Raw genomic sequence first — 22279 nt, 5'->3', positions numbered from 1 at the left:
TGTGCTTTTGTTTTCTTGATACTTTTTCATTTTATATCATCTTATTGCCTACAAAAGATGTTTCTAATTTATCTCATTTCTTCAAACTATAAATACGTGTATATGTTATTAATTAATATGTATGTTTGTTTATTATGTAGGTAATTGCTAAGCTAAACAAATGTTATATGGTCTCTTTTGAATATGTTATGTTTTATTATATTTTTTTTATCTTTCTTAAATCTGAAACCAAAGGCAAGTGTTTGTTTTATTTGTTCAATTATGAAAACTCTAAGGAAAAAAAACTTCATTATTTTCGAGAAATATTTTTGACAAAGATTTAATCTTTTGTTATAATTAGTTCAGTTTTAATTGTGTAAATTTTTAATTCATTTGGAAAAATTCTTGCTTAACTACATATTTATAATTATTGCATATATTTATGTATTTATGAATGTACGTAAATGTAAGTGTATGTAAATAAAAACAAACAATTTTAAAAATATATTTTCAATTTTAAATATTCAGAGAGAAAAGTTAAGAAAATATAAATAGAACAACTAATAGTATATATCTTATTCAGATATATGCATTTAAGGTAATACACACAAATCTATGTAAGGAGGTTTAAAATTAAAATTAGGATTTTAAAACTAAAAAAAAATATTCAAAAGAGAAAAACGATTGATTTTGTGTTTCTTCTAAATGATTTTTGATTAGAAATCTAATGTGTTTTTGTTGTCTGTGTGTGTTGGTGTATTATATGAAAATTTACTTACAAAGTAAATAAATCTAAAATTCATAGATTTGCTTTTAAATCTGTATCGTTATCGTCCTCATCTTCATCGTCGTCACCCCATTCACTAATAAGACTTTTAACACGTTCCTCTGAAGTTATAGTGTTTTCCTCTTTAGCAGTAGTTGAAGAGGCCTCGGCCACCTCTGTTGTGGTTACGGCTTCTGTGGCAGAAGTACTAGTAGTAGATCTGGAGACGGCAGTCGTGGCGTTATTATCGATTGAAGTTTCTTCAGTTGAAATATTTAAAAATTCATCTTGCAATGAGGGTATATTTTCCACTAAATCTTCTGCTTCAGTGTTTGTTTCAGCTGTTGTATCACTTGTATCACCTACCACTTTATCCACTTCTTTCTCTACTTTATCCGCTGCAGTTGTAGTGGGCGTTTCAATAGCAGTATCCTCCATAGTTTCAGCTTGTTCACTTAAAAGACTTTCTATTAAATCTTTTTTGGTTTCATCATCCACCACCATAGCAGATGATGATGCTTCGGGTTCTTCGAGTGTTTCTAATTCTTTCACTAGTTTTTCTTCCGGTTTATCCTCTTTTTCAGTTTCTTCATGTTTTATTTCCTGTTCAACCTCAGGGGTAACTTCATCCTCTTTAACTTCATCCTCTTTAACTTCACCCTCTTTAACTTCGTCCTCTTTAACTTCATCATCTTTTTTAGCTAACTCTTCTGTTACATCATCAGCTAATTTTTCTACTACTTCCTCTGCAGACTCAATTGGCTTCTCCTCATCTTTTTTCTCGTCTACAATATTCTCGTGCTTTTCTTCAACTGTTTCCACCACAGTTTTGATATCTTCCTCTTCTATGTCTTCTTTGTGTAGACTTTTTAAAGCCATATCAATATCATCTTCATCAATATTTTCGCTATCATCTATTGCTGCATGTGTTACTGCACTAGTAATTTCTTTATGTTCATTTAATTCATCTCTGTCTGTGCTTTGTTGTAATGAAGCCAATAATTCAGCATGATCTTCGAGTTCTGCGTTTTCTTGCTGTTCTTTAGCTAGCGTCTCCGTTACTGCTTCTTTTTCTTCTGCTTCTGCCATTTCAACATCTGTTACGGCTGTTTGTTCTGGTTGTTCTTTAGTCATTTCCTTAATTGGTGATAATTCGGGTAGCGGCTCTTCTTCAGGCATATCCTCGTCATCATCATCGGACCAATCCCCAGTAAGTTCCTTAAGTTTTTTACTTATTTCATCTTGCGACTTGTTGTCATCATCCTTTATTTCCTAAAATTATTAAAAAAAATTTATCAATTATTAATGTGAAATAAATTTTGGTGAAACTAGGTAAAAAAAACCGAGGTAGTCGCGGCTAAAAAAAATGTTGGTGAAAATAAAATTTTTATTTATATCTCAGCCATTTGAGGTCCAATTTTCTCGATTTTTAATAGCTTCCCAACCAGGGCTATTATCCGACTATTGATTTATCAATATATAAATTTGTCTTTCCATTTGTAATTTCCACATTTGTTTATTTTTCGACCATATAAAGTATTATATTCTGGATCGTTATAGATAGTGAATTTGGTACAACCCCATGACCCCATATGTCCGTTGAAATCACCATTACTTAGCTCCTAATAATTTACAAACATGATTGATAGATACACCAATATATTGCATATAGACCTGGTTCTGTTGCAATTCTAAATCGAGAAAATCGGTCCACATATGCTAATTTTTAAAAAATTTGTTGATTGTTTAACCAAAAATTGTTTTCAATCTTAAAGTATACTTTGCTGAAGGGTATTTAAATATTTGATCACTTACCTCTTCTTTTACCTCTGGCTTATTGCTTTCGGTTTGCTCGTTTGCAGTTTGCGATGATGATAACGCATCATCAGCCAAATCATGTTCGGATAGCAAATTTTGCGCCCACTCTAGATTATCAACCGATTCCTTGCTTTCATCCAAATGTTCGGCCCGTTGCTCGTGTTCCGGCTCTGCTTCCTCATCCTCATGATCATGTTCCTGCTCGGGTTCTTCCTCGTGCAGGGAAGCTTCTTCTGCTTCAGCGGCCGCCTCGGTTTGACTTGTGGAATCATCTTCTAAGTTTGCATGCATTGCTTTCATTTCGTTATATATTTGATTATCGTCATGTTGATCATCTTCTTCCTCAGCCACCTGTTCATGTTCCTCTTCTTCTTCCTCCTCTTCCTCATCAGCACGTTCTTCATTAGTGGCTGTGGTGGCTTGTGAAGTTTCGTCATGACTAATGGCACCTTGTTCCGATTGTGTCTCACCATATTGTGGTTGTTGTGGATTTTCATTTACCACCATTACCACGCCCGAACCTTCGTGTTCTTGATTCAACTGCGATAAGATTTCTTTACGCTGTTCTGCTGTTAAAATTACTTCACTGCCATCGGCCGCTACAAACTTGGTTTCAGTGTGTTCTTGCTCGTGTTCCTGATCTTGCAAATATTCTTCAGAGGCAGCAGAAGTGGTCGATTCGTGTTGTTGCACAAAGGAGTCGGTCTTAATAATCGAACTAGCAATGGGTAAACTTATATCGGAGAGAATATTTATTTTCTTCTCTTGTTGCTGCTGTAACTGCTGCAATTGCCGTTTGTGTTCTAGTTCCATGTCTTGTTCGTAATCAGCTGGTGGTAGAGTTAGTGTAGCTTGAGCTGGATTTTCATCATCCGAATAATCAATTATACCATCTTCCAAGGCCTGCTTCTTGTGGAACGTTTTCATGTGTGTGTACAGCTGTATTTCCTCGGGAAAGATCTTATTGCAATAAATACATTGTTGTTTATTTTCATCCGGATGACTGTCGATCAAATGCTGATTTAGTCCGTCACTATCAATGCACATTTGTTGGCATAATTGACATTCGGGGAATATGTATAGATTGGTTTTAACTTTATGTTCCAATCGCATGTGGAAATGGAGTTCACGCTTGCCGGCCGAACGCCAACCACAATGTTCACACAGAGCGGGATCTATGGATTCCTTGTGAGTATTAATTAAATGACGACGGAAGCCTCGATACGAAGGTATACTAATGGGATGACCATTGCGGCCACAACGCAGACATAGCCAGGGCCCAGTGGTATTCTCAGCACCTAAAGCTATAAGAGCGTGCATTGTTTTACTATCAATGCGACGTTTTTGCGCTTGTTGCGTTCCAGCGGTAGTATTTGAACTAGCAGCTGATGTTTTACTTATGCCAGATTGTGTTGGTTTACCGCTTGAAGATATTTCCGCTTGTTGCTGCTGCAGAGTTTTTGGTCTATTGGCAACTATACTGGCAGCTAATGATTTCGCTGGCTGCTGATGCTGACTATCGGCAATTTTTTGACCTGTTGGCAACTTAGTGGGCGGTGGTTGCATTGATTTTTCCGCTTCCATGGGCTCCTTTTTCACTATAATCTTTTGTGCCTGTCCCCCCGCATTGGGCATTATTTTTAATTTTATATTTTTATTAGTCTTGACTAAATGCGGATATTGTCTTAAGACTTCTGAAATGATTTTAGCATGATTCATTTTTGAATTGCCATTGTCCTTAACCACTATGGTGGGTGGTTTGTCGGGGCCTTCATGTTTCACGATAATTGTTGTGGTGCCAGGTGGATCTTCCGATTGCTGTTGTTGTTGGTTTTGTGAAGTCATCGTCTGGACGCCAGCAGAAGCTGAGGTGGCCGGTGTTTGTGTTGCCTGTCCAGCGGCTGTCATCATCTCATCATCGTCGTCGTCATTGTGTATGGTGTCATCATCCATTATATTGCTGGCATCGTAATCGTCATCGCCATATTCGGCCGCAATTTGCTTGCGCATACGTTGTTGTTCAGCAAATTCTTTGACATCTTCCAAATTTGGTTTTTTGGCTGGGGGTGAAACAAATGTCGATACAGCCGGACGTTTGTTATTGTTGTAGCCCTTTCTTAGTTGTTCGAAGGGTGATGTAGGCTGTTGTTGCTGAGGCAACTGTTTGAGTAGTGTTTCCTGCTGTTCATTTTCTACCTTAATGCGAGTGAAAGTAGTGGAGCCAATTTGCCTAACGGGCAATTGTCCAGTTGTAGGTATACGTGTTAATGTATTGCCAGTTGAAACATTGCGTTGCTGTGGTGCATTAACATTTGACCCAACTACTAACCGTTTAACTTGATTTGATTGTATCAAAGAACGTCCAGCAGCATTAGTGGGTACATTGGCGGCAGCCGTTTGAGCTGTTGCTTTGCGTCGTGGTTTAGGGCTGGCAGGCTAGAATATTAAACAAAAATAACACAATTATTCACTCAACTAAGATATTTGGGTTAAGATTTATGTAAAAATATGTAATGTTGTTTTAAAACTTACACCAGCTGTCTTCTGTGGATGCATTTCCATTGTTCGTCGATGAGCTTCCAATAATTTCAATAGTACAGTCATGTTCATATCTTTGGCCGTGCGCAACAGACGATTATACATTTTCAGCTCAAATTCCAGAGTGCCGGTATACATGAAATTAACAATAGGCACCACAACATCGGCCTGTAAGCCATTGGGCATAATGATGGCATCATCCACCACTTCGCAGGTTTGTTCCAAAACATTGAAATAATCCGTGCAAGCACTCAAAACCAAACGATGTACTTTTAATTGGGAATTGTCACGGAATTGCAATGTCAAGTCACAGTAATCGGTTTTGTTGAAAAAATTCTGTAGTTTCTGCAGGAAGAATACTCCCCAGTTATCAACTTTTACAGATTTTATTTCGCCCATGATGCAGCAAATGTCAGCAAACAGTGGCGGAAAATTGTGTTGTGCAAATTTGATAAGATTGTTTTAATTTTTTTTTTGTTCCTTTCTCCCTCTTTTGTAATAGACTGTACTAGTAGAAAAAATAAAAGAAGTAAAGAATAGTTATTTTTTAACTTATATTATTGTTATAATTGATTTTAATCAATAAATTTAATCTAATCCGAAAATCAGTCTCAATATTAATATAATAACACAGTAGGAAAAAAAAAGTACACAACCCAAACATTCGTCAAGACCCCCTTAAACACACAAACCCAAACGATGCTGTACCTTTCTTTTTACAGCCAGCAGCGTCTCGTAATGCAAAAATTATAAATTATTTACACGTTTGCTTTAATTATCCTTTAATTTGTTTACACTCTAATAATTTTTCTATAAATTATTAGAAAAAAAAACTTTAACTAAAGGCTTCTATATTTTTTCTGTTTTGTCATTTGCATTTTTACTTGTCTCTTTTGCTTGTGACGACTATTGGCCGACCGATGGCTTTCTATTTACGATAATTTTGTTAATTCTTTCAATTTTTCCACACACATTTCTCATACCTTATAGAAATTCTTGAATGCTGTTTATATTTATGTGAGTTTTTAAATAATATTTGGACAATTTTCAAAATTTAACAGCTCTTTTTATTCTTTGCACAATATTTTTTCTTACACTTTTTTCGCCAGTTTGTTGGAAAAATAATTCAGCGTTGGTTATTTTTCAATCAATGATGCCACATTTTCGTACTAAAGCAAAATGGCGACTTGACGAATACTGGCATTGGTGTGTGTATACAATAAAAGGCAAACAGTGTTGTTAAGCGAACTGACATGACGTAAAACTAAAAAGTGCTCGTAAGTGCTTAGAAAATTTAACGGAAAATAGTGATGCCCAAAGCAGGGTTGTATTTAGTTGGAATTCTGAAGAAATACCGAAAATATATACGGAGTGTTTTAAAAATCTGCGTTCTTTTCTCTACAGCGTTGCATTAATTTTAAAATTAACTAGTAATCGAGGTATTCTTGTAAATGGTTGTAGTCTATGATAAATTTTATGTAATTAGTAAAAACAAATTAGAAGTACATAACTTTTTTTTTTTTATTTCAAGTTGAGATCTAAGTTTATGTAGGCTTAATAATTAAAAAATATCAAACATATTTTTAAGTAAAACGTAAATAAAAATATTTTTTAATTAATTAATACATTTTTACACTGATAATAGAAATATTGCTTTTGAGTTCATTGTCTTATTTTAGCAGTTCTATAAGAAACTAAATTTTGGTCATAACTCCCAACAAGCTTCACTTACGAAAATCACATATACAAAAAAAAATCAATATACATATATAAGATAGTCTCATATAATGCATAATTCATATCTTACGAATGAAAATTATTGAAATTTTAAAAAATAAATGTTTTGGGTATTATTGTTTTTACATTAAAATATGATAAAGGGAATTAAAAAATGTATATGGTCGATTAGTCGACATTATTTAAACTAATAACAACAGCTCTTTTTCTATGAAGTATAGAAAAGTAAACATTTAATTTGTAATGTGGAATCCTTATTGACCAATTCCACACAATTATTAGTAAAATTAATAACGACTTGGTTAAAAAGCAAATAATAATTAACAAAATATGTATTACAATATATATAATAATTAAAATAAAAAGTAAAAATGATCCCTTCGTGCATTCCCAGTCGAATCTAATCGTTAATCTGTCCATTGTCTTTCATTCATTTTGGTCACTTTTCTGAAACTATGGAGAGCCAGATACGGATTTTGGAATTCAAAACATCTGGCAACTTTAACAATTTTAACGAAAAATAGCTTCTAGTCCGGCAACGCAATCAACAGCTGTATGTCAAGGTTTATGTAAACACAACACCACAAAAAAATATGGAAAAAATGTCGTTTTTACAAAAGTTTAATAAATTAAAACGTAACAAATCCTTTAAATATGGAATACCCTTTTTAATTCTAATGGTTGGAGGTTCATTTGGTCTACAAGAATTCACAAAAATCAGGTTAGTTTAACAATTTCATTCAATATATAGCAAATGTTTATGTTTCTCTCTTCGACCACAGATATCAATTTTCTAAACAACAAACGGTAACACCTGAAGAATTGGAAGAATTTGGAATTGCGATGAAAAAACGCGAAGAGGTGACCATAGATAAGGTGTATGAAAAAGTTAAGACACTAAATTTGGATGATTGGGAAAATAAAAGAGGACCCAGACCATGGGAGGAAAATTTCAATACCAAGTAATCATAAGTTTAAATATAGTCTGTTCGTCCAATTGCAAGTTAAATATTTATAATATTTTGTTTAAAATGCTAGTATAAATAAGTACATAGTAAAAACTAGCAAGCAAATGAACTGATATAATTTCGTTGGTCTTAATGTTAACCTTATAAAAAATTAATATTGTAAATAATTTTATTAAATAAAACATAATTTCGACAAAATTTGCATAAAAAATAAATATTTTATTTCAAATTAAACAAATTTAGTAAGAAATTAATCACATTTATTTATGGATTAAAAATACCCATTTTCAGTATATTGTTAACAATATGGCAACTTAGGACAACTTCGTCAAATAATTTAACGAAGTTGCACAGCTGTGTTTAACGAAAACAACAACTACTACTATACAAAAATAACACAAAATCCAAAGAAAAATTTTGTGTTTATTTACAAAATTGTATAAAATAATTATACAAATTAATTAAAGGAATTTATTTTTTGCATCCCAAACTAAATAAAGCCGCCAAAATAACGTCGACACCGGAAATGCAACCTAAATATAAATTCGCCGAAGGTAAGAAAGTGCGCCATTATTTGTTGAAGCGTTTGTCCACAATATTTGGCCACCAATAAGAAAAAATATAAACAATTATACCTTGCAATTGATTTTTACAGGCGAAAAAGTATTATGTTTCCATGGGCCATTAATCTATGAAGCCAAAGCATTGAAAAGTACCACTACAAAAGATAAACAACTAAAATATTTTGTCCACTATGCCGGCTGGAATAAAAAGTGAGTATTTTCTGTTGGCACTACAACTAATTACGTTAGAAATATGTTACTCACTTGTGTGTGATTTTAAATTTGTAGTTGGGATGAATGGGTACCGGAACATCGTGTTTTAAAGTACAACGATACTAATTTGCAACGACAAAAGGAATTACAAAAGGAACATGATGCCAAAAAAGAGAAAAATAAGAAAGGTAAGAGATTGATGTTCATTATTTGTAGCACTGGACAATTACAGCTGTTAGCTAGATAGATAGTAGCCATATTTATTTATGTTTCTTCTAAAAGATTAGGAATTTATACTTTGAGCCAACAAAAGATTTTGCCAAAACATGAGCTATCGACAGAATTCTTAAGATAATCGAGAGCTAGCGAAGGATTTATTTAGGAACAGTGAGCTAATGATAGATATTTAGTAAATAAGTATAAATAAAATCAACTAGCAATAGATATTTTGAGCTTGTTATAGATTTTGTAAGGTAAATATCAGCAGGCGATGAATTTTAGTAGCAAAAATTTAGAATTGTTTTAATTAGGCTTGAACTTGCCAAAGATTCCTATTGAAAAACTGGTATAAATAAAGCTCAGTGCATTTTTAATATTTTGTTAGCTTTTTTATTGTAAGGGTAATCTTTTTTGGCAGTTCTCCCTTAGTTTAGCCGAAATATGAATTTATATTTTAATCGTTATACCAGGACACCCACTGCTACATGATAGAAAATAATAAAATTTACTTTGTTAAGATTGAACTATTAAACTTTCTCGATCTTTGAGCATGAAGCTTCACAAAGCTCTGGAAAATAGAAAAAATGAACAAAAGTCCCTGTACGGAATGCCAATAGAAATACATAGAACTGTTGTCTCTAAATCATCCCATGACGTTTAAAGGAAAGTTGTCGACATTCTAACTAGTGCAATTGTCAATAGGGAAATAGTGTTGACAAAGAGACATATGGTTCAATGCTGGCTATACGAAAACTTACGAAATATTTGTTCTTACTAATTTCGAAATTCTCATGATGAATCTGACTAAATACTTTTAATTCGAGACATCGTTCAACTTTTTGTTTTTATAATTATTTGCCTCAGAATAGGTGCAAATATTTATAGATTTACATCTTCCAAGTGGGTGCGTAAAGTATAAAATAATGTTTGATAAAGATTACGTTTAACTTCCTGTTCGAATTAAACCACATATTGACCTGAAACTCTTATATTCTGGTCCAATTTAAAAATCTTCAAATAAATGAAAGAATTCAGAATATTTAAAGGAATATAATTCTTAACAATAATTTGAATTCTGGAAAGCTTAAAAGAGGTCCTAAAATAAACCAAATTTTAAATGCATTTCTTACAATGCAAAACCCTCTAGAAATTTTATTTTTATAAAATAAATATCGTTAACAAAATTGCCAATAATGCAAAAATAATGCCTTAAATATATATTGTAGAAAAAATAATTAACAAGGGTTTTGAATATAGTCCCTCGATATGTATATTTAGAAAGGTTTACAAATGTAAAAATCTTGAAAGTTATTTTTATTAATTAAATAATGCATAATATTTAAAAGTAAAAAGTATCGTGATATAACCAGTTTATACAATAATTTCAACCAGATATACATTTTATCACGAAAAGCAGACTATAATAATCGAAAAATCACATATTCATCGGAAAACATTCTAGAGAGACCAAACAATAAAACAATTTCAATAACCGCATACAACTTTTAGGTACACCTAAGGGGAAAAAGGGTGAAACAATGGCAGTTGCTCCCAAAGAAAGTGGAGCGGTTAGTAGTGGTGGTAGTGAGTCAAGAGCTTCAACGCCTTCAAAAGAATTAAATACTTCAACAAGTGCTAACACAAGTACAGGCGGTACGACAGCTACAGGTGGTAGAGGAAATCGTTCTAAACAGAATGCCACGCCCATAGCCATAGAAACAAAAAAAGATACCGCCGTCGCAAAAGAGGATGCAACAAAAGACGATAAAGATGAACCGGCCACTAAAAAGAAAAGAGGTACTTCGACATCGACTAATCCCGACAAAACAGTAGCTACATCAACAGATGCAAAATCTTCTACCACAAGTAGCAGCACCACCATCACCACTACTACCACAAGTAGTACCACCACCACCTCCACCGCACCAGCTGATGTTACTTCAACACCCACAGTAACAGTAGGTGCGACAAATCCTGCTTCAGCTGCATCGACACCATCTTCTATCAGTCGCTTAGATTCTTGTGTGGAAAGCGAGGAAACCTTTTTGGCTAAAATAGAGGTAAAAATTAAAATACCCGATGAACTGAAACAATGTTTAGCCGATGATTGGGATGCTATAACTCGTCAGCACAAACTTTTAGATATACCCGCTAAGATAACCGTACAAGATATAGTTGATCAGTATATAAACTTGAAAAAGTCGGCCAAATCTTCGAATGCATGCAAAGAGTTGGCTATATCAGATGTATTAAATGGCGTTATAGAATATTTTAATGTCATGTTGGGCTCACAACTTCTGTATAAGTTTGAACGTCCACAATATGCCGAGATTTTACAACAGTATCCAGATACTCCCTTGTCGAAACTGTATGGCTCTTTTCATTTGCTCCGTTTATTTGTTAAACTGGGTTCAATGTTGGGCTACTCAGCCTTAGACGAGAAATCCATGCAAATGCTGTTGGCGCATTTACATGATTTTCTTAAATTTATGGTAAAAAATAGTGCTACATTCTTTAGCATGTCCAGTTTTGTTAATGTCACACCGGAATATCATCGTCATACTCAATGATTTTAATTTGTTCTTCATTAATTCACAGACGTTTTTTATTGTTTAAACGCTTTACTATAATTATATATCTTATTTTTTTTCTCGTGTTTTCATTATTTTGAGTTTTATTTTAAGATTTTCTCTTTTAAAAAGAATGAAGGATGTTGGCTTGTTTTTTTATTTCTTTTTTGAATTTTAGCAATTAAAAATAATTTTCTCATAATAAAATTTAGCTATCAATTATTAGATTTATATAAAAAAAATACAATTTATTGCTCATAAGTTTATTTTCTTATTGTAGAACATTTTAAACAATATCAGTAAACGTAGTTTTTTATTGAAACAACATTTTCAAATCTGTAAATGGTAATAAACATTGTAGTATGTATTCATTTAAAAAATAGTTTTTCTGGTGAACATATTAAAGAACTAAGTTTAGGGGAAATAAACCATTTTTACCAAGTGTTATTTCCGGACATCAACTTACCATACCAGCTGCTTGTAAAACAATAAAGGAATTTACATATTTTTGCAAATTTTCTTAAACAAGGTTATGGAAAGCCACTCGTCAAGCAGCTCAGTTGGGTCCATTCAAAACTGATCCCATTGTGATTTCCAAGAATTGGTTTTTTTCATTTAGTTTTATTTGCTTTTATTGAGAACAAAAATTAATTACTAACAAAGTTTAAGTATAAAAAAAAAAAATTTTAGTTTCATTTATATGAATTTTTAAAATACTAACACTAATTATTGTCAACTTTAAATAAATCCCTATTTAGTTTTATCCGTAGTAGTATCCTTAGTTTCTTCCTCATCATTTTCCTCCTCTTCCTCACTACTGCTGCTAGTTGGATAAAACTCACTGTAATCCTTAGGTTTGTTTCTGGCACCTTGTTCTTCTTCCAGATAGGTATTTTGAACTTTCAATATTTCCTCACTAGACTTACAATCCGCATACCTCTCCAACAATGTCTCATTGAGTTCCAAAAATGAATGACCCCAGGAAAATTTGCCCATATACCATTTAGCTTCTTCACGAAAACCGCATATAAATAAGGTAGCAGCAATTGCCTCCACACAACTTAGTTTACAAGGCTTGCCATAGTTGATAGGATTTGCAGCCACCAAAAAAGGTAACAGCCTTGGATGAGGACTACGCATTCTCGAAAAGGGTGTTTCATTTAATTTAGCCCAAGAACAATCCACTACGGCCACACCTGAGTTGGCTACAATTTCTTTATCCACTGGACTCACACAGCTAACGCCGACAGGCGTTAATACTAGACCAGCAAATTTCTGACCCAAACGCAAATTTTCTATAAGTCCCAGTCTTGATAACTTGCGTCCTGAACACTTTTTAGGATCACAGTGATTTAGGTCCCACATGGCAATGGGAAAATTTGGTGGCTTGCCATGACTTTCAATTTCGGTGGACGATGAGCTATCAGAGCCAGAACTGTCCTCAGAATCGGAAGCCAATTCACATTCTCTTTGTGCAAATGATCGTTCGCAGTTACGATTCGACTTTACATTACGATAAGGACCACCACCTCCTCCTCCACCACGTTTGCCTTTTCCACGATTACGGGAACTCATTTTTGTTTAAGTTTACAAAAATTAGGAATTGTTTACAAAATAATGACGACTCGTGTTTCAACGGAACATCTGGTTTGTGGTAATAAAAAAGTTGCCAGATTTAAAAATATGAATATGGGAAAAAATTAATACGGTATTCATGCCAGATATAATCCCAGTGTTAAGGTACGGTTACACATGGTAAATATTTACTCAAAAAAGCGTAACCAATTTTTTTAGCACAAATTTGACGTGTTTTCTCTTACAAGTGTTTTGTAAGATCAAACGCCATCAAATAAAACAAAATATTTGTTCTGAATTGTCTTAAGTAAATGGAGCTTTTGACAATAAGTAAAAGAATTAAAATATATTTTCAGCGCAATTATGAATAAAAAATTCCGCGGGAGTTTGTTCGCCGGGAGTTTTTTCCCATTGTATTTGAATAGGGAAAATGAGAAAAGGGAAAAAACTCCCGGGGAATTTTTATTCATAATTGGGCTGTTTATTTAGCGGTTACTTCTTTTTCGTCAAATATTTGTCATGTGTGACCCTACCTTTAGGGAGAAATATTTTAAGTCTTGTTACGTCTAGTTTTGGGATATTTTATAAAAAACAATATTGAACGTTATTGATTTTGTTCAAACAAATACCTACTTTATATTTCTAATTTGAAAGGACTCGTAAATGTTTCGTTACTTTATATGTTTTACGTTATTTTTTGATATAGTTTAGGGGGAAATCGATCAAAACTTTTTTTATTTTTAATAGCTACTGAATCATTGATGCTATTTGGGAGCTTAGGAATGTCGATATCAACAGACATCTATAGACCCTATATATAATACAATGATATACTTTATGGGGTCGCAAATGAAAAATTACAAATGAATGCTCATACTACAACAAACGTAAAGGCAACAGGCTTTGACAGTTCCAGCCTGCATAACTTTCATGAGATTTATGCGAATTTTGTACCTACTCCTTGTAGATTCGACAAAAATTTATAATGAATACCCCTTGGTGGGGGGCCTACAAATATAAACACATTTAAAATTAACTCTATTGTTACCTTAATACACATTAATAATTATATACGTGGCAAGACCTGGTCTTACCCTTTATTGCGCAAAATAATCGAATAACATCTAACAAAAAGAAAACAGTTTTTAAGCATATCAAAAATTGAATTTATTTACAATCAAGTCAACAACTTGATTTCCGTCCAATTGATTATTGTTCTCAATAACTAAATCCCACTGTTCATAGTCATCCAAGCCGCATTCGGATTCTATATCGTCAATGCCGGCCGTATAAATCCAACCCCTCTCGGCACGTATAATTTCAGGACAAGTTAAACGTATGGTTAAAATTTTTTTACCATAACGTTCTCGAAAATATTTTATATCATTTTTACGTCTTACATCACTAACAATAACGATCTCTGCTTCAGCTAGAGTTAAAAATAATATAAATCTTTAAATTTATAAGTAATTTTATAGAAATTGTCTTACCCTTTTCCATTGCAGCCTTACAAAAATAGCCATAGTCTCTTGCTCTAACCTCATCGCTCCACGTAATCATATCTTTGCGATATTTCTCCTTATAGGGTCCATCACTCAACAGTTCCTTCAAATCGAGATTCATTTTGCGTGCCCATTCTGATTTAATTGGTTCAGAAATTCGTACAATTTGACTTCGTTCACCTAATCTTTAAATATGTACAATAATCTTTTATCTTGACCTTATCATAACCGTGTATCGCTTTTTTTATTGACTCAACTTACCGTTTTTGTAATTTCTCTGATAAATAGTCTTTGCCGCATTTTCTCTTGCCACTTACCAAAATAACTTTTTTTATATTGTTGGCCATATCACCAGGAACTTTCACTTATTCTGTAGCTGTGATGCGTTTTGATTTTTAGTGATATTACTTATATTTCTAAGCTATTTTATTACTAAATACATCAGTTTTCTTTAAACAAATATTATTTGTTTTGTGTTATAATTTACATATCTTTTAAAAATAAATATATTTGCATTTGAATGGGGTTACTTTTTTGCGTATGTAAATAAAAGTTTGAGGTGAAAATTTATGTATAACAAGTCTGTTTTTGGAAAATGACAATTGTTTATTAGTGCTGTGTGGTTTTAGAGTATTGATGGTTACTCAAAACATTGAATAAGAGTATTCACTAACAGAAATAATCTAAAAAACTGTATCGCTGTATCGAATCTTATATACCCTTCACCAAATTATATTTCAAAATAAAAATTTTAAATATTTTTAGGTAAACAAAATTAATTTTTTTTTCCAGTTTTTTTAATTTTTTGGAAAAAAAAAAATTTCGAATTGTTTTTTAAAATTTTTTTTATATTTAAATTTAAAATTTTTTTTTTTAGTTTTTTAATTTTTTTTGTAATATTTAGCGAAAAAAAACTTTTGGTGAAAAAAAAATCGGGTTAAATAATATTTTTTCCGATTTTGACCCATTGTAGGTCCAATTTACTATGGTTTATATACGTCGTTGCAAAGGTCTTTGAAATATCTATCATTAGATATCCATATTGTCTTATTAATGACTTAGTAATCCATCTCTTACTTGTTTTCGTTTACAACGATTCTTAAAAGTAGCGATCACAATTAGTAAATTTGAATAAAATGAATCAAATATTTCATGATATTTAAGAAATAAGGCAATTTTATTCTAAAATTTAAATAATATCCATAACAATCACAAAATCTGTAGCACAAGTAGAATAGGAAAAATATTTTTTTCTGGTTTTCTCTGGTTAATATTTGTTTACTTATTTTAGATTCTTTAAATTAGAAAATAAATCAATACAAATCTTGTTTCTTTATTTTCAAATATTTAAATATTAAAATGTGTCGAAGTGGCTCGTTTACGTATATTTCCGTATTAAATATTATTATTGTAAATTACAATATAATTAATGAAATAAAAAAAATTTAAAATATAAATTTAAAACGTTGTTTAAATTTAAAAAAATGGTTAATGAATAAGGCCTTAAATATTTAGGACTTGTCTTTTGAAATATTTGAAATTAAAATTAGGATTCAATGGAAAATTTGTAATCGTATAATTTTGCAATATTGAATATTTTTCAACGGATTTTTTAATATGTTTAATAAAAGATAATAGTAAAACAGAAATTCTTAATTAAAAATCATAATTCTTTCCTTGCAAAATCATATGTGGGATTTAAAAAGTGTTATCTTTTTAAGAAAAGTAAATTAATCAAATTTATATTAAATGTCCGCATATACTTGACTTTAAAATCTGATTTAAAACTGATCTTTACATTCGATGCAAGTTAAATTTTGAATAAATTTTAAGATGGTTAATTAATTGTGTAGATTTTTTTTAATTTCATTTGACCAAAATCCACTTAAATTGTATTTAATTGTTACATACAATACATATTTCACAAAAGTTTCAATAAATTCTTGTTTAATGAAGTTCAAGCAATATGATTAAGAATTACGTATTGAAATATGTAAGAATTAGTTTAAATTAAAGTTCATACAAATAAACTTTGAATTAATGTTAAAAATTATAAAACAATACCATCCTACATATTTTAATAAATTAAATAGTCTACATTTTGTTATTAAATTGTTATTTTTTTTTTTTGCTTTAAATTTCCAAAATTAAATATGTATACTGTATACAATATATTTTAACAAAATAAATTTATCTGTTTATATGTATGTATTTTGTATGTCTGCGAATATTATTATTGCATTAATACCATCGTAAAATGTTTTCAAAAAAAATATAAAAAAAAATAAAGAAAATTATTCAACCCACACAATGACGTAATAAATGAAAAGAACCTAAACTAAATTATTTTAAATTTCTTTTCGTTTAGAACAAATGATTTTGAAATAAACACAAATCCACACACATAGACATTTTTACGATTTGATTATAAATAAATAACAAATAAATTTACACGATTTCCAAACCAAAAAAAAAAAAAAACTTAAAGAATTGTTTAAATTGGAAGATTTTGTAAACATTTTAAATTAGGTAAAATTGTTTATGTAATCAGTGATAACCAGGGAAACTGGAAATATACCGTAAAAAAGCGCTTTAAATATGCAGTAAATACTTTAAAATATGCTCTTAAAAAAACAAACTTTTACATAATTTTTAACCAAAAAAATTGACTTCAATTTTCAAATAAAAATCGTTGTCTATTGGATCTGAAAACATTTTTATACATAGAAAATGTTCTTTCGACATCAACTGATGTTACAGGAGCAAATTTAAAAGACAATATTTCTTTAACACTTAGAACGGTTAAGTTTGAATTATAACTAAAATTTGATATTTAGATGGCGCTATTATTAAAATAGTGCTTATTTTATATTAAAACAAGTAAGAGAGCTATATTCGGTCTTATATACCCTTCACCAAATTACTCTTCAAAATAAAAACTTTAAATATTTTTAGGTGAAAAACATTTTTTTTATTTTTTTGGAAAAAAAAATTTTCGAATTGTTTTTTTTAAATTTTTTCATTTTTTAAATTTAATTTTTTTTTTTTTTAAATTTGTTTTTGATAAAGTAAAAATATGCTATTAAACAGTTAAATATGCTCTAAAAACGCAAAAATATGACATAAATATGCTCTTAAAACAAATATATGTATGTAAAAATGTGAATTTAAGGGTAAAATATGCAAAAATATGCACTAACAAATCGATGCCAAAATTCTTAAATAGTTCTGAAACGTGTAAATATCTTATCCATGTGCTCATTAGACTCACCAGAAAAAACATGCATTTGCTTATTTTGGTTTCCCTGGTGATAACTTTTTATTTAGAAATTATCTTTAACTCCATAAATACTGAGTTTTTTAAGAAAATTTATAATCACTTCATATTTTTATCAAACAAATTTCAAAGCTTCTATAAAACTGTCTGATTGCTTTGAGAAATGAAACTCAAATGTGAAAAAGTAATCACTTCCACTGAGTTTTTTGAGAAAATTTAACTCAATCTATGATCGTTTCGATCGGGTCTATCAGTCTATACGGACGGTTCTAGGAAGGGAGATCGAATTGGCGTAGGTGTCTACATTCAGGAATTCGAAACTAGGCTATATTTTAGACTTCCAAATGAATCAGCATTATTCAGGCTGAAATAATATACTATAACCAGAACACTGCACTTTTGGAAACCATGTGAAGAGACTTGGATTGCCCTACAACGACATCTGCAGATGTTGTCAAAACAAGGATGAGACCATTTTTCATCTTATTTGTCACTGTCCGGCATTAGTAGATCTACGCTTAAGGTTTCTGGGACATCGTTCCCTAAATAGTCTTTCTGAGCTCTCGAATATGAGACTAGAGTGCATTAATGCCTTTATAAGGAATAGTAATTGGCTAACCAGACCAGACATGGGGATCTCCATAGAGTGACCTAATAACGCAATTAATAATCTCCTCTCTCCCTTCACCATCGAGAGAAGGGTATATATAAGTTTATCATTCCGTTTGTAATTTCTACAATTTTCATTTCCGACCCTATAAAGTATACATATTCTGGATGCTTATAGAAAGCGGAGTCGTCTGTTCGTCTGTCTGTTGAAATCAATTTTCTGAAGATCCCAGATATCTTCGGGATCCAAATCTTCAATAATTCTGTCAGACATGCTTTCGAGAAGTTGCTCAGTCCACAAATGGCTGAGATATGAGAAAAAAACCAGGACAACCTCGATTTTTGACCTATATCTGGATTACTAAGTCATCATAATATAGTCAATATGAATATCTAATGATAGATATTTCAAAGACCTTTGCAACGACGGATATAATAACAAGTTGGACCTACAATGGGTCAAAATCCGAAAAAATATTTTTTAATCCGATTTTTTTTTTACCAAAAAATTAAAAAACAAAAAAAAAATTTAAAATTAAGCGAAACTCTAGCCAATCTTTGAAATTAGACGTTTAAAATTCAGTTAAAAACCTGATTTATTTGAATATTCTTTGATTTAATTTTTTTTAGAATTTCAAAAAGAAAAAAAAATATTTTTAAAATGGTGTTGAAAGGAATATATAATATATAAAATATACTGACTATACAAATCTTTCAATGTTTTAAATGTGTGTTTTTTTGTTGGTTCTTATTCACAAATAAAAATTTAAATTTAGAAATTGTGTGAGTGTAAAATGCGAAAAAAGAATACAAATTTAATGAAAATATAGTATACATTTTAAATAAATAAAAAAAAACAAAAAAAATTAAGAAAATATGTTTAAGAATAATATTTTTTGTTTGTTTTCCTAAAATGATTTTTGAAAACAATAACACTTCAAGATCATTTATTTAATCAAACTTTTTCAATACATTTTTTTTAATAAGTAATTTAAAGTGTCACAAAATGTTTGTTTTGTATTTGGCTAATAAATATTAAATTATTTTACAAATACAAAAAATGAAAAAAAACTCCAACTTGTTGGAAAATTATATTCCTTTTTTGGTTAAAATCGAAGCTTTAAATTTGAAAACAAGCAATGTCAACGTACAAATGTACAAAATTGCCATGACGACAAATATAAGTACGAATGAACGATAACGTCAAACTTTGGAACACAAAACAAAATAAATTCAGTTAACAGATACTCGTATTATGGGAAAAATTGTTGATTGAATTTAATGATCAGTGAGAATGTACATCGATGCGAGTACAAACATACGTTGTGTTTTTTTTTTTTTTTAAATAAAGCGCCTTTTTGACGCCATAATGTGGTGGTCTCTATGTGTGTTTTAAACCCCATTATCATCCACTAAACTGCACTGACGTTTACACATAGGCTTGTAAACTGACTGCAACTCGATTACTATGACTCAATTCTATTCTACACATATGTACGAGTAAACTCCTTTAGATTTTCTAAACATTACAAGTTTATTTTTATTTTTTTTTTTTCAAATTAAAATCATGTTATTATTTTTTGTTTTGTTTTGATTTTACAAAAGGAAATCTAACTTTGAACTACTTTATTGACCAAAAAAAAAAAAACGTAATGTACTTTAATGGTCAAGGCAAACAACTTTTTAAATAAACTTTATGGTTTTATTTTTAAATATCATTCAAAATTGTTTGATTTGACATTTTAGCTATTTTCTAAATATAAATACAAGATATGTGTATATTTTTAACATAAATTATTTTGAAATATGTATGTTCTTTATTCGGAAATGATAATACTATTTATTTTTCCAAAAATCTGATTTAAAGTAATAATTAAGAGTTATAGGGGATTTAAGGATTTAAAACATTTTAAGTGATCATAGATTGAGCTTATTTTTAAAGAGGATATTTCATAAAGAGTACAAATCATCGCAGAATGAGATTATTTTCTCAAAAAGTTATGTATTTAAAGCAGAGACCAAAAATAACTGTTATTAAATTTTTTGAGACTGAAAAAGTTAGGCATAAATCAATGAATAATTTTTACGTTTTCAAATAACAGTTATTTATAATAAATATTTTTTTTCGTTGCTCATAACTTTTATTTTCGATTTATATTTTTTTACGTTGCCTAATAAGTGTTATTCATAATAAATATTTTTTTATGTTGCTCATAACTTTTATTTTCGATTTATATTTTTTTACGTTGCTCATAACTTTTTTTTCCAATTTGTATGTTTTGCCTAAGGAGTGAGATCGAAAAATTCTTAACATACATATATGTTTATAAAAAAGAAACCACTAAACTTACAGCTTTAATTTTTTTTTTATTTGATTGAAATTATTATTACAATTTACAAAAAAAATTATTTTTATAGTTTTAATCACTAGTGATGAAATTTTGAACCTTTTTCGGAAACCCTTCCATTAACGTTTTTATAGTGCTTTCTGTCACTTTGCTCGAACATGTAGTCCATCTCCGTTTAAAATCTACCACACTTTTGGACACCTTTTTTGTACTCTTCAATTCTCTTTTAACAAGAGCCCAATATCTCTCCACTGGCCTTAGCTCCGGGCAGTTTGGAGGATTTGCCTCTCTTGGTACAAATACCACATTATTGTTCTTGTACCACTCAAGGGCTTGTTTGCCATAGTGACAGGATGCCAAGTCAGGCCAAAAATAAGTGGACACATTATGAAGTCTTATGAATGGAAGCAGCCTTTTTTGTAAACATTCCTTGATGTAAATTTCGGTATTTATAGAGCCCGTTGTAACAAATGAGTGGCTTCTTTTGCCGCAACTGCATATTGCTTGCCATACCAAGAACTTTCTGGGAAATTTTGTCTGCTTTTGGGTCCTAAACTTTTCTTCAACATTCCCTCGAGCATCAGCAACATAAAATTTTTGACCTGGAAGTTGCGAAAAATCTGCCAGAACATACGTTTCGTCATCCATTATGCAGCAAGAATATTTTTTTATAAAACTTGACTTCAATTTCCGTGCTCTGTTTTTGGCCTCTAAATTTTTAGTAGCGTTCCTGTCAGGAACTTTTTGAGCCTTGTATGTTTTTAAACCTGCATTAGCTTTAACTTTTCGTACCAAATAGTCCGAGCACTGAGCTAACCGGGCTGCTTTCCTACCGGATGTGTTGGGAGCTCTTTTGAAAATGCGTTCTATTTTTTTGGCTTTAGAAACATCATGTGGACCATTCCTTCTACCTGAACCAGGTTTTCTATCAACTGACAAGTTCTCCCGGTACTGTTTAATAACATTGGAAACAGTTTGACGGCAGACCTTTGTATGCTTGGCCAACTTTTTGTAAGACCAAGTTGGGTTTTGTTGAAAATATTTAATAATTTCAGTACGCACTTTTTTCTGGTCACTCATTTTAATCAGATTAACAAAAAAATTAATATAATTGACATTACACATAATAACTGACATGTTTTTCAAAGGTAACTTGATCAAAAAAAAATTCAAATAATACTTGGGTTAAAAAATGTAATGAAAAACGTGTGTTAAGAATTTTTCGATCTCACTCCTTAATAAGAGTTATTCTAAAGAATATATTTTTTTCGTTGCTCATAACTCAAAAGAAGTTTCTTTCGCCACCTTGGTTGCATTTTATTAGTACATACATTGAATTTAACCTTTAAAGTCGCAAAAAAATAATCTTGGTATGAGATTGATGTTTTTTATTGTTTTTTAATTATGAAGAATTTTGTTTCACAATCAATGTTTTAGCAAACGCATTGTCCGCCAAGTTGCACCTTTTCTCAGTCAACAAAATACGCAAAGCTGAAAATGCTCTTTCAACAGAAAGCCGTTTAGCCGGCAGTGCATAGACAATATGAACCAATTTATTTAAAAATTGCTAAAGTATCCTTTTTCTCTTCCTAATATT

The 22279-nt window shown here is 30.8% G+C and overlaps 5 protein-coding genes across 7 annotated transcripts; 2 read left to right on the top strand and 3 right to left on the bottom strand.

The window, feature by feature from the left end:
* Positions 1-5: 5 nt before the first annotated feature.
* On the bottom strand, positions 6-6255 carry Cp190 (centrosome-associated zinc finger protein CP190). 3 transcript variants are annotated; one of them, XM_065514505.1, is made up of 4 exons: positions 6197-6255; positions 5096-5609; positions 2561-4999; positions 6-2017 (listed from the first exon to the last, which is right to left on the bottom strand). In XM_065514505.1, the coding sequence occupies exons 2-4, from the start codon at positions 5498-5500 to the stop codon at positions 779-781; spliced, it is 4083 nt and encodes a 1360-aa protein (XP_065370577.1). In that variant the 5' UTR covers positions 5501-5609; positions 6197-6255; the 3' UTR covers positions 6-778. The 3 variants fall into 3 exon arrangements, with proteins under 3 accessions (XP_065370577.1, XP_065370411.1, XP_065370495.1); XM_065514339.1 differs by having other exon boundaries at positions 6085-6252; XM_065514423.1 differs by having other exon boundaries at positions 5096-5604; positions 6085-6252.
* A 1105-nt stretch (positions 6256-7360) lies between these two features.
* Positions 7361-8021, top strand: LOC135948812 (cytochrome c oxidase assembly protein COX16 homolog, mitochondrial). The gene is made up of 2 exons (XM_065498264.1): positions 7361-7559; positions 7621-8021. The coding sequence occupies exons 1-2, from the start codon at positions 7432-7434 to the stop codon at positions 7802-7804; spliced, it is 312 nt and encodes a 103-aa protein (XP_065354336.1). The 5' UTR covers positions 7361-7431; the 3' UTR covers positions 7805-8021.
* Positions 8022-8148: 127 nt separating this feature from the next.
* MRG15 (MORF-related gene 15) lies at positions 8149-11751 on the top strand. Its single transcript, XM_065513238.1, has 4 exons — positions 8149-8360; positions 8462-8579; positions 8658-8770; positions 10311-11751. The coding sequence occupies exons 1-4, from the start codon at positions 8333-8335 to the stop codon at positions 11369-11371; spliced, it is 1320 nt and encodes a 439-aa protein (XP_065369310.1). The 5' UTR covers positions 8149-8332; the 3' UTR covers positions 11372-11751.
* A 304-nt stretch (positions 11752-12055) lies between these two features.
* On the bottom strand, positions 12056-12961 carry LOC135961756 (18S rRNA aminocarboxypropyltransferase). Its single transcript, XM_065513364.1, has one exon. It carries the CDS (start codon positions 12944-12946, stop codon positions 12122-12124), a length of 825 nt encoding a protein of 274 aa, XP_065369436.1. The 5' UTR covers positions 12947-12961; the 3' UTR covers positions 12056-12121.
* Positions 12962-14088: 1127 nt separating this feature from the next.
* Pmvk (Phosphomevalonate kinase) lies at positions 14089-14985 on the bottom strand. Its single transcript, XM_065513488.1, has 3 exons — positions 14710-14985; positions 14437-14633; positions 14089-14375 (listed from the first exon to the last, which is right to left on the bottom strand). Exons 1-3 carry the CDS (start codon positions 14793-14795, stop codon positions 14101-14103), a joined length of 558 nt encoding a protein of 185 aa, XP_065369560.1. The 5' UTR covers positions 14796-14985; the 3' UTR covers positions 14089-14100.
* Between the last annotated feature and the right edge of the window lie 7294 nt (positions 14986-22279).

The sequence above is a fragment of the Calliphora vicina genome, chromosome 1, assembly GCF_958450345.1.
Source record: "Calliphora vicina chromosome 1, idCalVici1.1, whole genome shotgun sequence".
Taxonomy (NCBI): Eukaryota; Metazoa; Arthropoda; class Insecta; order Diptera; family Calliphoridae; genus Calliphora; species Calliphora vicina.
This window is presented reverse-complemented; position numbering and strand designations above follow the sequence as displayed.